Source organism: Betta splendens, chromosome 3 (genome assembly GCF_900634795.4).
Source record: "Betta splendens chromosome 3, fBetSpl5.4, whole genome shotgun sequence".
In the NCBI taxonomy this organism is placed as follows: Eukaryota; Metazoa; Chordata; class Actinopteri; order Anabantiformes; family Osphronemidae; genus Betta; species Betta splendens.
In genome coordinates, this window is record NC_040883.2 from 11,192,333 (window position 1) to 11,214,229 (window position 21,897).

Consider the following 21,897-nt stretch of genomic DNA (forward strand, 5'->3'; position numbering starts at 1 on the left):
TATGGGAGGTGCCTCAGGCTCACAGCCGGAGTAACGGCAGGAGAAGAACCTGAAACTAGCTGTGGAGGGTGGAGACTGGAGATTAGAGCCATAAAACACAGATTAACACCAACAAAATGTTACAGGATCAAAGCTAACATGACTTTTGTCTATACATTAATCAGTTATCATCATCATCATCATCATCATCACTATGAGTCGGATGCAGTATGGAAGGAGTGTGAAGAAGAATCTGAGCTGAGGCTGCTCACTCATCTAAAGCAGACACAAACACTTATTATTTATGAGGCATCATAAACGTCAGCATGTTAAAATCAATCCATCAATCAATTAACTCGACTGTGATGAATGTGACACCGGCTTCGAAACACTTAAAGAGCAACAAGCTTGTTGAATTAAAGCAACTTCATGATGTATAAGCAACCAGAACCGATTCGTCCCCAACTTCCTAAACTGCTATGGTCTGACACGACAGGGGGGCCTGGGAAGGTCCAGTGGCTGCAGCACGCGGCCACGGTGCTAAATTTTATTAACAGCGGCTGGCTCAGCATAATCGGAGCCAGGCAGAGCCAGCGCTGGTGAGAGCCGCACAAATCAGCGTGGAGAGAAGGCAGCAGGGCAACGAGCAGCCCGGCCGAGGCCGGCGGCTCCTCTGATGCAGGGCTGGAGCAGCATCAGTATCCGGCATCATCAGAATCAGCATCAGAATCAGCATCAGCATCAGAATCAGCATCAGAATCAGCATCAGAATCAGCATCAGAATCAGCATCAGCATCAGCATCAGAATCAGCATCAGAATCAGCATCAGAATCAGCATCAGCATCAGAATCAGCATCAGAATCAGCATCAGAATCAGCATCAGAATCAGAATCAGAATCAGCATCAGAATCAGCATCAGCATCAGAATCAGCATCAGCATCAGCATCAGCATCAGCATCAAAATCAGCATCAGCATCCGGCAGCATCAGAATCAGCATCAGAATCAGCTTTAGAATCAGCATCAGAATCAGCATCCACCTGCACCTGCTCCAGGCTCTGCACAGCATCCACAGCTGTTTGACCCACCAACCCTATCTGGCTGCGGGTTTGTCATGAAAGCCTTCATTAATAAAGGGTTAATAACATGTTAATAAAGGGTTAATAACCCGGCTCATTCACGGACGCAGATATCAGAGAAGGTTCCCGCTGTCGTTCACCGATGAGCTTCCTCTTTATTGTTCGCCTCAGCCTCTGGGGTGGAATAAAGGGAAGTTGCTTGTTTATTCCCGTTTTAACGTAAATGTGCCTTTTCAGACGTTTGTGGCGGAGGTCGGTGGGTTCAGCGTCTAGTTCAGGGCCTTTTGTGCTTTCTAGAACGGCGGAGACCGTATTCTGTTGTTACAGACGGCGCCAGCGTTGCTCGGATGAAAAATTCATCCGCCGTGATGTCGATCTTTCAGCGCAAATTGACGCGTGTCTCACCTTAATGCGGCGTTTAGCGCTCCGCTGTCTGAAGCTTCTCATGATCTATTCAGCTTGTTCCAGATCAGCTGAGCGACAAACACGAGTCCGGCTTCTCGCCGCCGCCGTCCTGGGAGTCGCGCCGCTCTTATTTATTTATTTGTTCTCAACCAGGAGACAATGAGAGCGAAGCCGTGCCAGAATTCCACTTCGGTGTGTGAGCAGGAAACCGCAGAAGTGTGTTTCAATAAAGGCGTGGTGCAGATTGCCTTTGAGTGTGTTTGTCCCTCAGCACAACACAATAAAACAGCAGCCATTTAATAATTTTAAGAGCAGAGTCTGTATTACGTCTGCGTGTGTCTGGCCCGCATGGCCTGCGTGCCACGGGGTAATTACATCCACGGCATCGCTCCGTGTGTGAAAACGACACACCAGCGCGGAGCGTGACCGCGGCGTTCCTGAGAGCGTCCGTTCTCCCCCCGCTCCCCGCAGACGACTTCACAAAGCACTTACGGGGACACGCAAGGACTCTGTGGTTCCTGCCCTCGGGGGCCGCAGCGAGGGAGCCGAGATTCATGTGCCGCTTTGGCCCCGAGGAGTGTGTGTGTGTGTGTGTGTGTGTGTGTGTGTGTGTGTGTGTGTGTGTGTGTGTGTGTGTGTGTGTGTGTGTGTGTGTGTGTGTGTGGCCCAGAGGCTGAGTAAATGAACTATGCCTCTCGGTCCCTTAACGCCCTCTTTGCTGTCACCACAGCAGCAACACTGTCACACTCACAGTAAATAACCGGCCCCAAATTAGTCTTTTTATGGCCTAAAATAATAGAGTCACACCATCATGAATGTTTAATACCATTTTCCAGGCCCTTTGCTGACAAAAGCATAATTAAGGCTTGTACACAACGCGCTGCCTTGACAAAAAACACACTATCTTTGAGCAGCTTCGTGAGTGAGGCCGGGTTTTTCTGCCTAACGTCATGCGATGCAACCTGCAAAGCAAAGATGGATGTTGGTGAGTGAGGAGTAAACAGGCCTCCGGTCCCGCACGGCCGTGGAGCTGGATCAGCTGATGTCGACCCCGTCTCGTTTCTCCTCTGGCGTCCCCCCTTTATCCTCCCATTCACACCAGTCACATGGCTGTCGTTTGTAGCTGCCGTTGATTGGATGATTGCACAAAGGCAGCTGCTTCATTCCCATCATTTGTTCTTATGGTCAAAACACAGACATGAAAGAAATCACAGACGCATTTAAATGGCTTCCAAAAAATCTGAGCAGAGAAAATCCTCTTAAATCAATCTTTACTTCTGAATGTTGCATTTTAAATACGGGCAATGTTCTTGTTATTTTCGAATGTAGGCCTCGTGCATGTTTTATGCCTCTTTAAGCCGATGTCTATGAGCAGAATGCTAAATAATTGACGAGATGCGAAGCTGGATCAAACGGCAAGTCTGCCTCTGTTTGTGCCTCTCTGTATGCACAGCGCTTCCTCCCCGCGTGCGTGTGTGTGTGTGTGCGTGTGCGCGTGTGTGCGTGCGTGTGTGTGTGTGCGTGCGTGTGGGAAGCCTGTAAGAATGTGTTTTTAATCTCTTTGTGGTTTTTGGGAGATTCTCCGCTGTGATACATCTAAATTTATTACTTCTAGATGTCCGTCACGTCCGCTGTGCGGTTCTGACAGGCTGACCGCTAAATCCAATCAAATCAACAGCAGTGAGCTCCCAGGGCGACTGTTTGGCTGTTGCTGCATGTTACACACTTCACTAGTGGAGGGCAGAGTTTGAACGCACGGACCAGACACGGGCTGGCCCAGAATCTGGACCCACATAAAATGGAAACCAAGTGGCAGGAAAGTAATATTCATTGATTTCAGTGTTTAGATTTCAGCAGCTGCAGCTCAGATATTGTGCAGTCTTCTGAGCACACGTGGACCTGGTTTGACTGCATTTGACTGCAGCAGTAATCGTATCAAAGCGCCTTATCAACAGGTCTAATAATGCTGCAATGACCAAAGAGCGGGTCTGTTTAATATTTGTACAGTCACATGTGAAGGTACAGCTAATCTGTTGGGTATGTTTGGTTTTATATAACAGAACGTGTGGTTGTATGAAGTGTTTTTCTTATTGGGAGTCGGTCCCTGGTCAAGGATGATCCATCATTTAGATGTAAATGAAGTTTTGAATCTGGAGTCATTGTCAGGTGGAGTTTTCAATTTGTTGTGTGGTTCGGTTCATGACCAGCTCCAGTTGTACTTTGTGCTAAACTCACTTATTTTCCTAAATGGACGACCTCGTCACCACGTTCCTCAGACGCTGCTTATTGCAGATGTATTAGTTGTCAGACTCTGCACTGACCTTGATTGAAGTAAAGAGATCTCAGCACTGTTTTGCAGGAGACACCGCTGCAGCTCCGGCTTCTCCCCTTAATCGTGTCTCCTCTCTCAGCCACACCTGCTCTCCCCCACCGCGCGCTCACACTCAATTGAGCCCGTCATCTTCTCTTTGGTCCGTTAATAGCGTCTACTCCTGGAGTGCTATTAGAGAACAGGACATGTTATTGGAAATCAAAGAGGATTTGGTGTCCAGGGTGTCCTCCTGCGGGGGAAAGCCACCAGCAGAGGTCAACGTGTTGCAGGAGCGTGCTCGGCTCGGTCGACCCTGAACGCAACGCTGCCTCTGAAGCAGCGGATGCGGAAGAGGCCGCTTCGCCTGCATCACTCTTTAATATAATTGAGCCAGAATGTAAACGGCAGTAAACTTCTTGCTCCGTCCTCATTTCTTTCTAACGATAAAGCAATTTCATTAAAAGGCAACAAAGCCTGATCCAAACATGTGAAACACAGAGTTGCTCCACTTGAATTAAATAACATTAGCCCGATTGCAGGAGATTTGCCTTTTCCTTATTTTCTTTATCAACAACTGTTAAATGAAGTACATTTTAGCCCAGGTGTTGAATGGTAAACGCTAAAGGAGCTGAATGACAGCAGATAAAGTGGCAGATTTTATTGGCACGACTTTCTCATTTCCCAGCAGACGTCTGTCTCTGCTGGCAGGTTTATATAGCAAATGTAATTTTATTCTGGCTTTGTTTATGGCGTCAGAGCTCCACAAAAGTCATCTCAGCTGCTTTAAAATGGTCACCAACATACAGCTGTACACATCCCCAAACCAGGAGACAGTGGGCGACCATCTGCCTCCACCGGAAGCACTGCTGCTGTGTGACGACTGACGGGAGCAGGAAAAGGACAGGAATGAAGGATGGAAGGGTCCAAATAAGAGGAGGTTCTGTGTTGGTTGTTGGCTCGTGAAGATGCTGTGAGTTCACATTAAGTTCACTGTGTCAGGATTTTAAAATAGCAACGCATGACTTACAAAAACATGCAAAATAAATCCCAAACATCATTAAAGTTGAATGTCAATTAACACAAGACAAAAGTAAGATTTGATGCCTTTAATGAAAGAAGCAGAATCAGTCCCTGAAGGAAACGCTATGAGAGCCCCTCATCAGCGCGCGGGTCCCGGCTCAGAGCCCACCGCTGCGTGGGGCGTCTGAGCAGAACCCAGCACCAGAACCCCCACGGCCAGCGCAGCCTGGAGCCCGGGAGGCGTGGATGTACATTAAGAGCCGCGGCTAACAAAAGCACAGCGGTGCAATTGATCTAAGCTGTGTGCAAAGGCAGGACTTTGGGGAAATCAGAAGCTTCATTAAAGTTTCATATTGTATTTCTGTGCACTTGCAGTTTCATCTCGTGTCTCTATTTACTTAAGAGACCAAACTAAGTAAAGTTAGACTCGCCCTGGGAGTTTGGATCATAACAGCTTGAAGAACACAATTGTCATCATTTATCCATGACTGCATGTTTAGAGCCAGTGTGTGTGTTCTAATAGGATGTTTGTTCATTATTAATCTTACTTTGTTGTTTTTTTCCTTCGATATCGTCCTAAAACTGGCAGAGTCATGTTCTTTAACAACGAGCAGCCATGAATGCGGCGTACGAGCGCTCGTGGCCGCTCGCAGGCAGCCTCGCTTCTGTTGGTCCGTCCACGGTTGTGCGATGGCCTTGAGAGTCTACCTGTCCGTCTCCGCCTGAGTCTGAGTCAAGCTGTCACTTCCCACTTCCTCCACAGTCAAGCAGAAAGTCAGAACAGACAGAATGACAGCAGATGCACTAGCAGGGCATTCGTCAGCTAGGATTCCCCCTGTGCTGCAAATGATCTGAGAAAATCCTGCAGGAACACACACACACATGCTCGGACACACACACATGCACGCATACACACACACACATTCACACACTCGCACACACACACAAATGCTCACACACACACACATGCACGCATATATACACACACACACACACACACACACACACACACACACACACACGCTTACACACACACACACACATGCACACACACGCATACACACACACACTCACATACACACATGCACGCACACACACACACACACACACGCACACACACACACACACACACACACACACACACACACACACACACACACACACACACACACACACACACACACACACACACACACACACACACACATTCCAGGGTACAAAGGTGGCTGCTCTTTTGCCAGATCTCTTTCACACACACATGCACGCGTGGCAGCACTAAGAGGCCCATAGCTTTGATAGCTGCCCAGGTTTGAGGGCCGGCCGCTGGCAGCTGCTTTTACAGGCTGCCGGTGCCTTCGCTGTCGAGTTTCCTGCTGAGCCTTTTGTTCCAATCTGCGGGCTGTGGTTTTATAGGCGCGGGTTGTCCAGGGGGAGATGAAAGGGATGGAAACAGACGAGCACTTCACAGAGCACATAACCGAATCACTGAGAACATCTCCAATAACAACTGCACAAATAGGTGGCTCGCTGCTTTCGAGCCCAGACGCAACCACAGGTGCACGGAAATAACCAGTACTTTGTTCTGTCAGAGACGCGTTAGAGAGGAGACGAGACAGTTCCGCCACTTACAAACACGTAGTGGTCACTCAGACTGAGATCCGATCGTCCTGCTGACGCACGTTTGGCCGGATAAAAGACTTCACAGACCTTATAGTTTTTTATTCAATCTGGAGAAACTGGCCAAGCTCTTTTTTCATCCAGAGCCAAGCTGAATGGAGCATCTTTTCTAAATGTGTCATTCTACTGAGCATTAAAGGGCGAGTTCGTAGACGGCGTCTGCCATTCTCAGAGCGCTGCATGCTCTGATCTGGTTGCCATAGCGTTTGCTTCCCAGGTTCTGCATAGACTGCAGCTGTTCTGATGCAACGTGACCCCGTGACTCATCTTTTCATTTCAAAAGGGAGGCTGTGGTCTCCTGCTTGCGTTGGAGCCACCTGCACGGCTTCAAGTTGCCTCTCCGTTTTAGCGGAACGAGTGCAATAAGCTGTTGGCGCGAGGGAGAATCAGTGATGGACATGAGACGGGACAGGAAAAGGAGGAGAGCGGTGAAACGAACAGCGTGGCGTTGGCACATATTGTTTCCATGATGTTTGAAGTCGGCGGCGTTCCAATTAGGCTGTAAAGAATCGGGATTAAACGCACGCGCTACCGCGGCGGAAGCGAGGGACGGAGAGAGCCGCGCCGACGGTGACGGAGAGCGAACGTGGCAGTGAGTTGTGGGGAGACGGCAGAAACCAGGGGAGAGAGAGGAGCCTCGGAGCCCGTGACAGCAGCCGAGAGTCGCATCCACTGGAGGAAAAGGGGAGATGACACTCTCATGAAGGAGGCGCGCGAGGCAGCGGGGCAAAAATGACAGCAAAGGCACAGACGCTGCGCAGTGTGTGTGTGTGTGTGTGTGTGTGAGAGAGAAAGAGAGAGAGAGAGAGAGACACGCGCAGATTGTTTGGACACTTGGTCTCGTTAGAAGCGGCGATAAACAGGCCTGTTTGGACGGGTTGTGGTCAGTGTGTGTGTGTGTGTGTGTGTGAGCGAGTCGGCCAACAAACGCCACATGTTTGCCCTTATTTACAGCGCGTCCCCGTTACCGGAGCCCGTGACATGACCAGTGTTTGTCGTCGTGCTGTCGGTATTAAGCAGCTCTGAAGCTTCACATGATGCGGCTTCAGGGCCGTGATGAACAGCCGTGTGTGTGTGTGCGTGTGCGTGTGTGTGCCGCCGCAGACCTCGACACGCCGGTTCTGACGGTGCACCAGACCATCAGCGACGTGCGCGGCAGCTACTACCAGGAGAAGACCGTGTTCCTGCGCTGCACCGTCAACTCCAACCCTCCGGCGCGCTTCATCTGGAAGCGCGGCAGCATGCTTATCGAACAGAGCAAGGACAACGGGGTGGACATCTACGAGCCGCTCTACACACAGGTGGGTCATAGGTCATAGGTCACAGGTCGCCCACGTGAAGCTTGGTTCAACTGTAGCTATTACAGGTTGGACTTTGTTTCAATTAAATATGAATAAGTTAATATAATTTATATATTTAAATTAATATATATTCAAATTGATATTTATTTAAATTAATATATATTTAAATTAATATAATTAAATTAAATATAATATATTAAATATAATAAACCAGAAACCAGAGCAGGGGAAGGTCTGACCGTGAGTAGCGTCTTCTCGACGCACGCCGCAGCCGGAGAGCTGATGGCTGAACACCAGCGCCTCTTCTTTTCCACTTAGCAAAGCATCAGTCAGCCAAACTCCAGCCCCCGGAGTTCAATTAGCCAGGCCCGCATCCAGCTGCGGCGGCGCCCCACGTCACGCTGGATGTCTCCTTCTGGGACCACAGGGAGCGCTGGTGCTGCTCTGCTGTCTTTGTTTGCTTCAGCGTGAATGATCATATGAACAGTAGTACGTCGGCGCTTCCATTTCATGGATTTACTGTAGCTTTTAGCTCCCAGCTCTCCATCGTGTCGCTTTCATTATCCTGATGCCCGCTCGTTACTCATGTGACTCCTCCTATAGATCTGAGAGGCTCCCGTTGATTATCAGGCCATGTCAAACCACGCGTCTGTGTGCATCTTTACCACTGACCCTGTTTATCGCACTGCAGCTCATCAAAGATTGAAGCGACTTTTACGCTAGATTACAGCCCAGTTTAGAAAAGGCTCAAATAAAAAGCTCAGAGCTCTCTGGCTGATGTAACGCAGCGCGATGTGTAATAAAGATAATGAAAATGACTGTGTGTTTAAGCTGCTGTGGTCAAAACACCAGTTATTTAATCATTTATGAAAGCTGAGGCGTGTGTAGTTATCGTGATTTGTTTTTTTAATGCCCGGGGATGATTCACCAGATGAAGTCCACCGCTTCATGCAATTTAATCTACTCATTGTTTGGAGCAGCGTTGCAGCATCTTTGTGTTTTGTGTTGTTCTTTTCAGGGTGAGACCAAGGTGCTGAAGCTGAAAAACCTCCGACCCAAGGACTTCGCCGACTACACCTGCCAGGTGTCCGTCCGAAACGTGTGCAACATAGAAGACAAGTCGGTGACGTTCAAGCTCACGAACGCGACCAGTAAGTAGCTCGATTGTTTTTTTTCTCCTCCTCCTCCTCCTCCTCCTCCCTCCTGGCGAGCCGATTGTCTGTCTGTCTTGTTTTTCTCTTGCTGAGAGCTCATCTCAGGCCCGTCAGCTGTAATTCAGTTGTCACGCTCCCTGTTATCTCCAATTGGCTCCACACCGCTCCGTCCATCTCCACACCACCGCCGCTCCACAACTCTGTTAGTTATGACAACACCGTTGCCGTTAACAACCTTGTTGGGTTTGTTGCGGCGCCTCCGTGCGCAGTGTTTCACCAGTTCACTGCTATTTTCCTCTTCCTGTCTCTTTCTTGTTGCACTAATGGCAGCTGAATACACAACATATTACATATTAAAAATCAGCTGTATTTGATTTTTGTGTTAAGTTTGTCTGTGAGTCTGTGCTCACACGTCGTGTGGAAGTAGAAACACCGGTGCCTCCTCTGACTTTATCGCTGGAACCTGATTAAATATTCTCTTGTTTCTTTCTATTGCCCTGATCTGACACTTCAACTACAGCAGCTTCAACATCCACCCACTGCTTATTAAACCCGACTGAGCGGCGTCATGAATGTCCCGTAAAGCGTCACATTTTATTCATGTGTCACATAAATTGGTCCATTTTCCACCTCATGTTAAACACAGGCCGGGCGTCGGGTCACGTGTCCAGACATTCACCCACTGGCAGGAGCTGGAAGCGATCAAGGAGCTGCTCATTTTCCCTGGCGGCGGGTTCTGATTGGCAGCTCTGTTGAATCCTGCAGACGGGCCCGGCAGAGTGGACTGACGCGCGGTTCTGTGACGGTCCAGCGAAAGCAACTGCGGAGCATCCGAAGGGATCTGAAATGGCACATGTCTCACAAAGATGCGATGCGCCTTCCAGAAATCCACCTTCTTACCTGACGTTTCCTTTCTCCTCAGTATGACATCACACTGAGCGGCGCAGGCACCGCTTTGTCAGGTTTGATAACGCCACAGGTGTTAAAGACGTTTATTTACAGACGCTGAACTGAAGGGGAGGTTATCGCCGAGCGGCACGGCCTCTTTCAGATAAGAGATAAAACTTCCGAGGACTCTTTTAAAGTGAGCTGAAGGTGGAGGAGATAAAGGAGGAAACAGGCGAAGAACAAACTGTGTTTTGAAGTTAGTGTGAGCACGAGGAAGACGATGCTGCTCACAGATACGGAGCGGAGGAAGAGGAAGTCAACGCTCCGCAGTCGTGTAATGAGCCAAAATCATTTAATGGTAGAATCCAAACGGGCCAACGTGTCACAGTAGCAGAATCTGTGGCAGGTTCCAGGTTCTCCTCTGCAGGTTTCCATCCATCTAGTGCAGCTGCGATCGTTTGTGTTGTGGTGCTTCAGTCGATACACACAAACAAAGACGCGCAGCGGCGCCTGCAACAATGAGCGCCTGCCTGGTGCTGGAAACACCGGCCGGCGCTTCGCCAGAGCCGCCAATCTGTCCGGACCTCGCAGCCTCGCAGAGGGAGGGGAAGCAGGATGCTCAGTGTGTGTGATGAGGAGAGGAAGCGGAGACGGGAACGGGGAGAATGTGCTGCCGGTCTAATTCTGAGGAGAGCAGAGGACTCGCCTCCGTTAAAGTCTGAGGAAAAAGAATCAGAACCTCAGTAGTTCTGAGATTCTGTTTGACGCTCACCAGGGTCTGAGGTCCCACGTGGCCTTGAAAGCACTTTAGGATCCTTGTTCACAGTCTCAGTCCAGAAGCTGTATGTAAATATGACCATAACAGCTTTCAGATGTTGTCCTGTAAGACTGGATATTAGGACGTGAAGGGGTCAATGTTTATGTTGAGTATAACTCCAACTCCTCGTTCATGGAGGAACATCATCTTTAGGATTTTTCAGTTTTCAGTTATGTTTAAAGCTAAACTTTCAGCTTCAAAGAGGGAATGAAGACAAAAACAGAATTAGGAATTTAAATTTTCACATAGACACAGATAGCAGATGAGCATAAACACAAGAATTCTAACACTGAAATGACAAAAGAGCAAATAACAAAAATGACAGCAGGTTTGAAATGAAAGCGACACATAGCGGACGGCGATGGGGAGGAACAGACAGATGGACACGAGGCTGGAGGAAAACAAACACAGCCCCCGCTTTGTTTGCTGGCCTCTGTAATATTTATCTAATGAGCGTATTTTATTATTCCCACCGAGCTCCTTTTGTCCTTGTGGCATCAGTCACTGCTTAGATTAGATTCATCCAACTAGGTCACGCCATCGCTGCTGATTCACCGCGCAGGGACAAGGGGATTGATTGATTTTTATATCATAATCCCGGGCTGGGATTTAAGGACGAGGGGGTTCTGCCAAATCCTCTTCCTTTGCCTCTCATAAAAAGGAACAGGAGGCCGAGCTCCGGAGCCTGTGCTGTTATTTAAAGCGGTGGGGGGTCTGGTGCTGGGGGGGGGGGGGGGGGGGGGGGGGGGTGGAGCATGTGGAGGACTGGATGGGACTGACCTCCACCAAGAGCACGCATGGAATTATAAATTGATCTCTGAATGCTTTACTTGACGAACGTGTAAATCAACAGGTCCCAGATTGAAATCGCCCTGTCCCAGTTAAAATCACAGCAGCAGGCTGAGTGTGGGCGGCCATCTGCCTCCGCCGGCTGTACTATACACTTGACCAGACACAGACACAGCATAGGGCAGCTTTTTAGTTCATTGGAGCTTTATAACCTTTATCATATTAATCTGTCCCAAAATGTTTGCTAGTAATGGGCTCCTGCTGAGGTCCAGTTATTAAATCACAGTCATAAAACAGCCAGGTGTCTGGATAATAAAAGGTTCTGCATAATCAGGACAGTGACAGTGATGTGCTTCACATACATGATTTCAGTCAGCTTTTAAACGTTCTGTCTTGGAAAAGTCTTCATTGCTCCTCACTTTGACCTGTTGAAACCCAGTAAATGTAGCGACCCTTTAAACACCCACGTTTTAACCAAGCATCGGTTCAGTGGCTGAGCCCCGGTTTCTCCTGTAACACCGGCTCCAGTGAAACCTCACGCTAGCGGAGCGGGAGCCACGCGGTGAATCCATTAAGATCAATGGGCGGCAGCTGACATCACACCTGTTGGAGGGTGGAGGACCGGCAGGCATCAAACCTCAGTCTAAGCGAGGCTGGACTCCTTTAGCAGGTGGTTATTAAACCTTCATGTGCTGTCACTCCAGTCACTACATCGCTCAGCGCCTAAAACCCCACTAACATTCTCTCACATCCAGTCCGCGGTGGGAATAAACAGCCACACCACTGGCAGGATTCAATTTTCCTGTAGGGCCCTGATCATTTTTCATATGGTTATTACGCAGGACTCCAGACCTTTACCCTCTGGAATCACAAATGAGGTTAGAGGCTGCTTTAGCGAGCAGCAAACAAGCAGCAGTCTTGGCGACTTTGAGCTGTGCTGTACAAATGTTAGCAGATCGCGTTGTTATGATACTTCATGGTTATTGCACTTTGCTTTGGATCTATGTCGACATTATCTGGGCTCGTTGTGCATCTTTACGCTGCTGATGGAGTCGCATCCTCCCGTAGCCTCAAATCAACTTGTTGCGAGGCCCAGGTGAGCAGACGTCCAACCGCCCTGGATGCGAGAGTTTGATGGTGGGAGAGAGAAAGGGGAGGAGGGGGGAGCGACCGAGACAAGGGGTGGTAAAAAGACAGATATTGAAGATACAGAGGTGACAAACTGACGGAGAGGGAAGGAATGGGGGAAGAGCGAGGTATTTGTTACCTGGTTGTAAACCGCGGTGCTGCACATAAATCCTATTACGCCGGCTGATCCCACCGCTGCCGTCACCCACGCATCCCCAGGAAATTGAAGCTATAATTCTCAAACCCTCGGCTCCTCCGCTCTTGCTTTACTTACACCGTCCTCGCTGACATTTCTTTCCTCTCCCTAAACTCTCGTTCTACGCGTTTGCCCAGTTTGGTGATGAGGCCCGAATGAAATTTCTCGTGTACATGTATCTGTTGGTTACTGTAATAAAACAACCAGCCGCTCTGTTCACGTTTGACCGGCTCCTCACGCTTTAACGAGGTTTAATTCTTCCCAGATTAATCGTCTTGACAGTAATTAAAATACTTTTCCATTATGTCGCGTTGAGACAGTTCTTCCAGTGATGCTCAGGCTTCACTGCGTTTGCATTCTGACCCTCTCTCTCTTCTCTTATACTGAGCGACAACAAGCTTCCTTTGCACGGACTGCAGCAGTGATTTGACACAAGCGGATTCAGCAGTGAATGTGATTCTCTGTTGATGAATCTGTTGCGCCGCTGACACGTCTGCGCGTTAGCGTGCCGTTTGCATGCTCGCATTGTCGCCCGTGTGAGGGAGGACGCGGCCTGTGTGTCTGTGAACCACCTCTTTCATTACGGTGATTGCAATCTGTTGAAAGCGAGATTGGATGAGAGGATGAACGGCGAGCAGTGAATTGCTTCCTGCTCTGCAGAGCTGCCGTCGCGCTGAGGATTAACTCCACGGCAGCTAAAAGCTTCAGACGCCCTGTTCTCTGCATACAGTCGTTTCCGCTACTTTAAAGCTGCCGTCATCTTGTTCACAAGCCGCTAACTGTGAATGTGTGAGTTTGTGGTGAGTGATAATTATGTTTTGCAGCTTCATGCGGCTTTGCATCATGACAGCGTGTCTTTAGCATCGACGGTTGATGATGTTACTTCATCACCATGAACATGAGTTAAAATCTCAAACAATAAGAAGGAACTAAAGAATAAATTATGAAATTTCATAAATATGCAGCTGTTCAGTAACTGTCCGCATTTCTTCTTTTTCTTACGGAGGCTGTGAAGGTTCCTCAAGACTCAGAATCGGTCAGAACTAAATAATAAATTAGCTCTGTCATCTGTCAATAGGTCGACTTCATGTGTACAAATGAATGCTTTCTCTTTCAAGCAGGTGATATTGAAGGTGCACAATATTTCCAAAGCTCTTTTATTTCCTGGGGCTATTAGCATAATAAAAGTAGAGCTGGTCAGGAGGCGGGCGGCGCGCTCCGCTGCAGGCTCCTCTTTCATCGCTCTCTGTACGTTCACCTGGCTCTCGCTCGCAGGTTGGATCTGTTTATTTTCTACAAGCATCTAAACCTATTAGAGAACGTAAGCCTCTTTCATCTTTCTTCATCCTTTGAATTGGAATGAATTCACACTGGCAAATAAAATAGGTGTTTACTGCCGTAGCTGCAGCTCTTTAATGTGTGTTTGTGTGTCTGGGACGTGTTTCTTTAGTTTCTGTGCCAGAGGTGATAAATTCTCCAAACACTCAGCACATACTGTATGGTGCAAATGAACTAATATACAGACTAATTGGGGGAAAAAACTGTGCATCACGCTCGATATCCGAGTGTATTGTTTGCTTACGTTTCATCTCCAGAACGACCTGTGAAGTCACACAATAGTGTGTCTGCTGATATGAGAAGAATTTGTTACACACAGCTATGAAACACAACACATCCCACACGAGATGGCAGTTAATGAAAAATACATGCGTAGTTTAATAAATAAGCTTGACTGAGCACGTTCAGACAATAATTAAATCCGCTTGTTCTTTCTTTTTTTTTTTGCTAGTTGTTAAAAGTAAAAGCACAGTTACGCTCGAGAGAACTGAAGCGCACAAGCGCAGGTGAGGAACACCGGGACCTGGCGGCTTCACCCTAATGTGGTTGCACTGTACATGATGAGGGTCCCGCTGCACCGAAAAAAAAGATTTGAATCAGTGACACGTTGGTCACAAGCTCATTTCTCTCCCTGTTGCCCTTCCGTCACCCCATTTATGCCCCGGGGCAAAATATGCAAGGAGCCATTACAAGATGTGTCGGGTGGGATTGGCGTCTACATCATTTGATCTGGTGCATTTTCACTGGCTCGTAACTGCGAAAGTTTCCATCGGAGGCGGCAGTAAAGTATGTGAAAGTGGTGTTTCATCATCAGTGAGCTGAAGCAATAAAGACCTTTAGCGGCACAGACAGTTATTACTGCCGACGAGCAACCAGGAGCTCAACAGCAGCATTTACTTAAACAGTGGCTTAATGTTTAGCTAAAACTTAAAACACTACAATACTAAAATATATAAAAATATACAATAAGACCTGTTTTCTCTTCTTTGCTCTACTCTAATATTTAACGTCTTCATTTCTATCCGGGTTTTGGTAAAAGTATCAGAAGCTTTTATCCTCATAATAACTGCGTTTATAAAAAAAAACACTAAACCTGCATTATTGGATTTATGTCAAAAGAAATGACACCCAGGTTGTGTTAGCCTGACTTTGCCTTATTGGCTCCTTGTGATATGAAGCTCGAAATCATGTCTGGATTTCATTTCCAGCCCTTATTTGGTAATTGTGCAGCCGGCACACGCTGTGTGACCTGTTGTGCCGGGAGTCGCTGGATGTGTTTCTCTCCGAGCCGTCCCCGGGATCATTTATATCTCTTTGGCCCCTTGTTCTGTCCTGTCTCGCGCTCTCTCCTCCCTCATCCGTTTCTTTGCCGCTGCGCTTTGCGTCCCCTCGCTCCCACTGCTCTGCCCTTCTTTGTGTGTTTTGAAACTTCCGGGGTTCCATCAATCTCTGTCTGGTGAACAGCCTCGCACGCTCGCGTTGCGGGTCATCCCGCGCTCTCCCTGTTAGGTCGGTCGCAGGAAATGGATGCAGTGGCTCGCCGGAGGTACGGGCGACGTGAGAAAAAGGACTTTAAAGAAACACACAGCGAAACTGTGTGTTTACATTTGTCAACACTACTGTACATGCAGCCAGAAATGAATTATTAATAGCTGTTGTTCTAACAGGGTCAAAGGTCACAGTCTGGCCTTTGCATTTTGGGAGTTAGATGCTTTCAGACTTGTTTATTACTTTATTACCGCTGATCTATAAATGCCCTGTGACTAACCCGTCCTCCCTCTCTCTCCCTCCCTCCCCCGTGGCATCCCCTCAGCTCCCCCCATGATCCGGCTGTCAGTCAACGACACGGTGGTGGTGGACCCGGGGCAGGACGTGCTCCTCACCTGCGAGGTGATTGCCGGTTTCCCCCTCCCCACCGTCACGTGGTCGCGGTACCCCGGCCCCCTTCCTCTCAGCGCCCAGCTCCGGGGGCCCACGCTGATCCTGCGGGCCGTCACGCCGGCTGACGCTGGCTTCTACAACTGCACAGCTGTCAACAACGTGGGCAACCCGGCTCGGAAGAACATCAATCTTGTTGTCAGGAGTGAGTTAAGCATATGTGTGCGTCCCCGAGGCGGGAGGGAACATAAGGTGGGAGATTTAGTGGTGAACCGGGGTGTTTTGGAATGGATAGCCTATGTCTGTGGTTATGTTATTCGCACTGAGTCCAACATTTTTCATTCATATTTATTCATTTTCAGTCAGTTTCCTGCGTCAATTTAAGGCTACCTCAATAATGGAAACTCTGAGCAAAGCCAGAATTCTAACATCCAAGTCAATGATCAAAGGACGATTTCAAAACCTTTTCTAATTTTTTGTTTTTATACAATGCCTGAGAAATAGCTTAATATAAATGCTTTTTGAACATGTAGTATATTTGTTTTTTATCACTTTAGTCTAATTCAGTGCAGTGTAGGATTTTTAATTTGGGCTTGTGACACAGGCTCACACAGCGGATGTAGATGCTAAGGATTTTTTCTTCTTCTAATCCTCCTGATATTAAAACAGAAGCTTTTCTTTCTCCTTTCCTTGGTCATTTTTATCCCCTTTAATCATCTTTATTCACTCCAATTAGTCAGAGTGGAGTGGAAGCAATTAGTGGCAGTGTCTTCTGTTAAGAGTGCAGAGAGCGAGTGTCTCCTGTTAGCGTAATGGGCCTGAATGCATCGTCCCGGCAGCACAGGTGGCAGGACAGAGACTCGTCCTCAGCGAGCGCAAGGAGGCGTGTGTGTGTGTGTGTGTGTGTGTGTGTGTGTGTGTGTGTGTGTGTGTGTGTGTGTGTGTGTGTGTGTGTGTGTGTGTGTGTGTGCATGTGTGTGTGTGTGTGTGTGTGTGTGCGCGTGTGTGTGTGTGTGTGGGTGTGTGTGTGTGTGTGTGTGTGTCACCTGCATACACACGCTAACAACTGCAGGGCTGTGTTAACCATATGGTCACTGCCTCGCATCCGCGGCTCCACCCAAGCATCTTGTTAACAAGCTCGTGCGGAGTTTAAATGGAGCCCCCCCCCCCCCCTCCTCCTCGCCGCCTGCCTCTCCCCTTAGTGGGGAAACAGAGAGCTGCTTTGTATGCTGCCTGGAAATCTGTTGGGGAAACACAGCCTTTGAAAATGAAAATTAAATGTGACAGTGTGAGAGTTACTCTTTGTCCTTGATTTTGTTCCCCCCCCCCCCCCCCCCCCCCCCATCCCCCTGTTATTTTACCCTGTATCTTCCCCGTTTTTGTCTCTCCCTCCTTCACAATTTACTCTTGTCTTCTCTTTGTCTTCGTTGTTATTTTCTTCTTCAATTTGCTTTTCCTTTGGTATCTTTTCGTCACGCTGCCCCCTCAGCTTCCCTCTTCCTGCCATCTACTTTTTTCTTTAATTGCTTTTTTACTCTCTTATTCTCCTTTGCTCACATGACTAAATCAGTTTCTTCATTCTTTCATCACTTTAATTTGTCCTCATGTGATTATTGTACCTGACTGTACATAAGGAAGGCTGCTCATTTTCAAGTTGCTGCTGTGCGATACATTTAACCGTTTCGCGTTCACAGCAATGGGCAACCTGACCTTCCAAATCACGCCAGACTCCAACAAGGACAGCGAGTCCATCCAGATGGGTCGCGACCTCAAGCTGTCGTGTCACGTTGACGCCACCCCGCAGGACAAGGTCAACTACACCTGGTACAAGAATGGCGCCCCCGTCATCATCTCGGACAACCTGATCTTCCTGCGCTCTGACCCCGACATGGCCCCCGGCACCAGCAGCTTGGAGATTGTGGACATGAAGTTCAGGGACCTGGCGACCTACAGCTGCGTGGTGAACTTCCCAGGCAGCAGGGTCCCAGAGCTGCGCGTGGACGTCAACATCTCCCAGAACAGCGGTGAGCTTTTCCTCTCATCCTGTTTGTTTCGCATCTCTGTTACAGTCTCACCACATGTCTGTCGGACACAAAGGATGAGGAATAGCAGGACATTTGTTGGCAACTTCAGCCAATGGAGAGGGAAAGTAATGGAACTGGTTGGATTGTTTGTCTTTGTAGCAGCAACACTTTTTCCCTCTCGTCTCAGTCTCTCCACCGGTGCTGTCGGTTCCGAGCGGAGGTCAGGTGGTCAACGTGCGGGAGGGCGATAACGCCGAGCTCGTGTGCTTGGTGGAAGGCAAGCCCCGTCCTCCCATACTGTGGTCACGCACAGAGAGGGACCTGCTGATGCCGTCGGGGGCGGCGACAGTGGAGACGCCCGACGGTCGCCTGAGGCTCCGGAACGTCAGCCGGGACATGATGGGCCTGTACCGGTGCCAGACTGCGCAGTACAATGGGCTGAACATCAAACGCAGGGAGGCACAGGTCCAGCTCAATGTGCAGTGTAAGTGTGGGTCTGAATGGTCAAACTACCGTAGAACAACACCACCGGTGTCCAGATGAGGGTTTTCAAAAAAAGTTACAACTAGGACCCAGGCATGAAACTGGTTCCATTTGTCTCATCAAGTCAATACTTTAGACTTAGAACTTACATCTGTTCCGCTCGTGATTCTTCTGACGTCTGCCTTCACGTAGTAACAGTAAATCCCAGGACGCTGACAGAGAATAATGCGTAGAACACATGTAATTTATGCTTCACGCAGATACATCACCTCGAATATTCACATTCCAATCTTTCTCATCTTCCTAGTGGAGCGGAATAAAACTGCTTCTCAGGCAGAGCTGCGTGTACGTGCTGAAAGGTTTCAGCACTTCATAAATTTCCAATACTTTGTATATCAAAACGAAATCCCGCTGCTTTTGTTTGGGAACAGGAGGATACAAACCCATCACATCACAGACGGGTTTAAATGTCTGCCTCTATAAAATAACTCCGCACAGGGTAGAAACTGTCAAGAGTTGCAGCGCTCTCAACTTTTTTAATCAGAAACAGAGAAATGTAAGTTTTGGAGTCATTTGGTGTTTATACGAGAGTTGTCTTCAGTCTTTAAATAAGGAATTTGCACATTCTTGCCTCTTCTTGTTGAATGATTGAATAACTTATACAAAACAGAGTAACACATTTGAGCGCAACCCCATGATTTTATAAAAGCTGCAACATGTATTAGTTCATTAATAGTTACTAGAACACATGCTCCTCTGTTTGCCTTGTTCCTGACAGGAATCCAGTCCTTTAAACACACTCCCAGTTCTGCGTGCAGGGTCAAGTTAAAGGGTCAACTTTTACATGTAATCATGGCGATGAGCACACACAGGGACATAAACAATCGCAGATGCATTCATTGGATGAGGATTTAAAGGTTCCACCCAGCGCAGAATCAACCGGGCTTCTTGTTCTCTCCTCCCCGGACGGATTTATGGGCCTTGCTAATGCGTGAGGGCGACACTCTGTGAGCTGGGCTGTCCACCCCGGCCGACTCTGATTAATGGACCAGGTGGCCACCCCACTCTGGACGACGGAGGACCGAGAGATGAGACACGTACATGCAGGACTGAGAAGGGGGGTTAAGAGAGAGGAAGCAGGGTTAGAGATGGGGCGCAGATGGAGAGGAGGAGATGGCGAGAAAAGTTGAACAGTCGACGAAGGAACTGAATAAAAGCCGGGATTGTGCCTCTTATTTTTATTTGTGGAGTTTGGCTTTGCCTCCTTCCATTTAACGCTGCTTGCCAACGTGACGGAATGATGCTATCATTATTCATGGCAGATATAACAAAGCGAGTATGCAGATGCCGCCTCGGCCCCCTCTCTCCCTCCCTGAGAGGTGGCTGTTCTTCCTCATTGCCATTCTCATCATCATCAATCAGCTGACTGCTGGCCATGGGAGAGGACCCCTCTCTGTCTTGTCATTCCCGTTCTGCATCCTGCATTCTCTCATTGTCTCCCCGCCTCCCATGCTCCATCATCGACCTCTCTCTCACGTGCACCCCGCACTCTCTCCATAATTTGTCTTCCTCATTGTCTTCCTCGCTCGTCCTCCCCCGTCCCACCTTGCTCCCCCCAGCACACGCTCACACTCTCTCTCTGTCTCATATAAATTGACTTTCTCTTTGTCTACTGTAAATGTTTGGCTTGGGCAGTGTTGCATTCCCTGGATGGAATCCATTTTGCATTCAGGAAGACAGATAGCGATGATAGGTTTACATGGACTATGGTTTCCTGACTATGAAACATTGCCGTGTGGGGCTTTGAGTCCACCTTGAGGAGCATATGAATATAAAGAGTAATGCTCCAGAGATTTAAGAAGTAAGTAAGCAAACAGGTTGAAAGAGTGACAGCTACTGCTAAGAAACTAATGTAATTGTAGAAGTGAGTACTTAAGGTCAGGTGAGAGATTGTAATAAGTTGCTAGCTCATTCTCCTGGGTACGGAGTGATTTATAAACTGCTCACTACGCACCTCCTCTCCACACTCCCTCCGTCCGACTTCTATCCCCATCACTCCACTGTTTGTCTGCTTTTCTTTACCCTTGCCACCTGTGCCCAAAGTCAGATAGCCATCAGTATGCATGTGTGTATGTTTAAGCAGGGAGCTGTCTATGTAACCATACACTAATTATCCCTCCCTTATCTTTATTGCACAGTGTTTTGGCTGCAGGATGTAGCTTAAAGTTGCAACGCCGCTGCAGCAAATGCTCATTTTGCTCATACAAATGAGAGTTTGTGAGCAATGCAGGTTGGTGCCGTCCACCTGCATTAAAACACTTGAATTAGATACAAGCAGAGATGCTGAGTGTTATGGTGCTTTCCAGGCTGGTTAGCATGCAGCTGCTTACTCATATTCCTCTGACTGAAGTGCACGCCCAGAATGGTAAACAGGGATGTGGTTTGGCTTGGTTTGGTTTGTTCTCCATCTTGATCATATAAATTAGCTCTTATGCTGTACTATAACTGCTATGCTTTATGTTATATCTTTTCAAAAATTATAGTCTATAAAAAGTGACTATACCACACTATTAACACTTAGTATTATTTTTTATAGATAAAATATTAAAAAGCACAATGGGAATAAAAGTCTCTTTAAAAATGCACGTCTGAGCAAAAACCCAGCTGCAGCAGCACTAGACGGAGGTAGAACCTGGACCTGTGACTGGAAAGGTAGTTCCTAAGAAAAGAAAGCTAACAGCTAATGGTACTGTAACTAAAAGCTAACTACCAGCAAATGATAGCTAATAGAAGCTCAGCGCTAACGGTAGCTAATAGCTAACAGGAGCTAACAGTGAATGGTAATTAACGGCTAACGATAGCAAACAGCTAATAGGAGCTAGCAACTAATGAAAGCTAACAGCTAATCCTATTAGAGCGCCAGTTTAGACCGCATCATTATTTTTGGTTCGTCTGACATTAGCTTTAGGACCTTTTAATAGTAACTAATGTGATGTGCTAAGCTCCAAAGGTTCAGAGACACTTCAGTTATTTGAACATCAAAATAGTTTATCATTCACATCACTGTAATTGTGGAAGTTCCTTGTTGAAGCTCTGATTATTTCCTCCTCTCCTGGGGTGTTCAATTCTGCCGGGAGCTTCCCACATTGTATCAAGCATAATAAGAGCATCTCTCTATTTCTGTCTTCTCCCCCGCTTCTCATGTTATCTCCCCACGTCTGTCTCCTTCTCTCCCCCTGACTGTAGCCCTATCTGTCTAAATTACACACACACCATAGATCACACTATAATTACAAATCTGTGTCTGATAAACTTGATTCATAAGGGACTCTAATCACGCTGCCTCACCTCCGGGGGCCCTAACATCAGAGATCTCATCTCCGTTACATACGGCAATGCCGCCATTAGCATCTTGTCTATTATCTACATCAT

At 47.9% G+C, this 21,897-nt stretch overlaps 1 protein-coding gene across 2 annotated transcripts in view; it reads left to right on the forward strand.

Moving 5' to 3' along the window:
• LOC114851733 (MAM domain-containing glycosylphosphatidylinositol anchor protein 1) overlaps positions 1-21,897 on the forward strand; it is a 97,964-nt gene that overhangs the window by 46,300 nt on the left and 29,767 nt on the right. For both annotated transcript variants that reach the window (XM_029143362.3, XM_029143364.3), the window contains exons 5-9: positions 7,574-7,770; positions 8,789-8,921; positions 15,894-16,163; positions 17,653-17,982; positions 18,170-18,466. In XM_029143362.3, the coding sequence (XP_028999195.1) occupies positions 7,574-7,770; positions 8,789-8,921; positions 15,894-16,163; positions 17,653-17,982; positions 18,170-18,466 (1,227 nt within the window). The remainder of the gene's footprint in view (positions 1-7,573; positions 7,771-8,788; positions 8,922-15,893; positions 16,164-17,652; positions 17,983-18,169; positions 18,467-21,897) is intronic.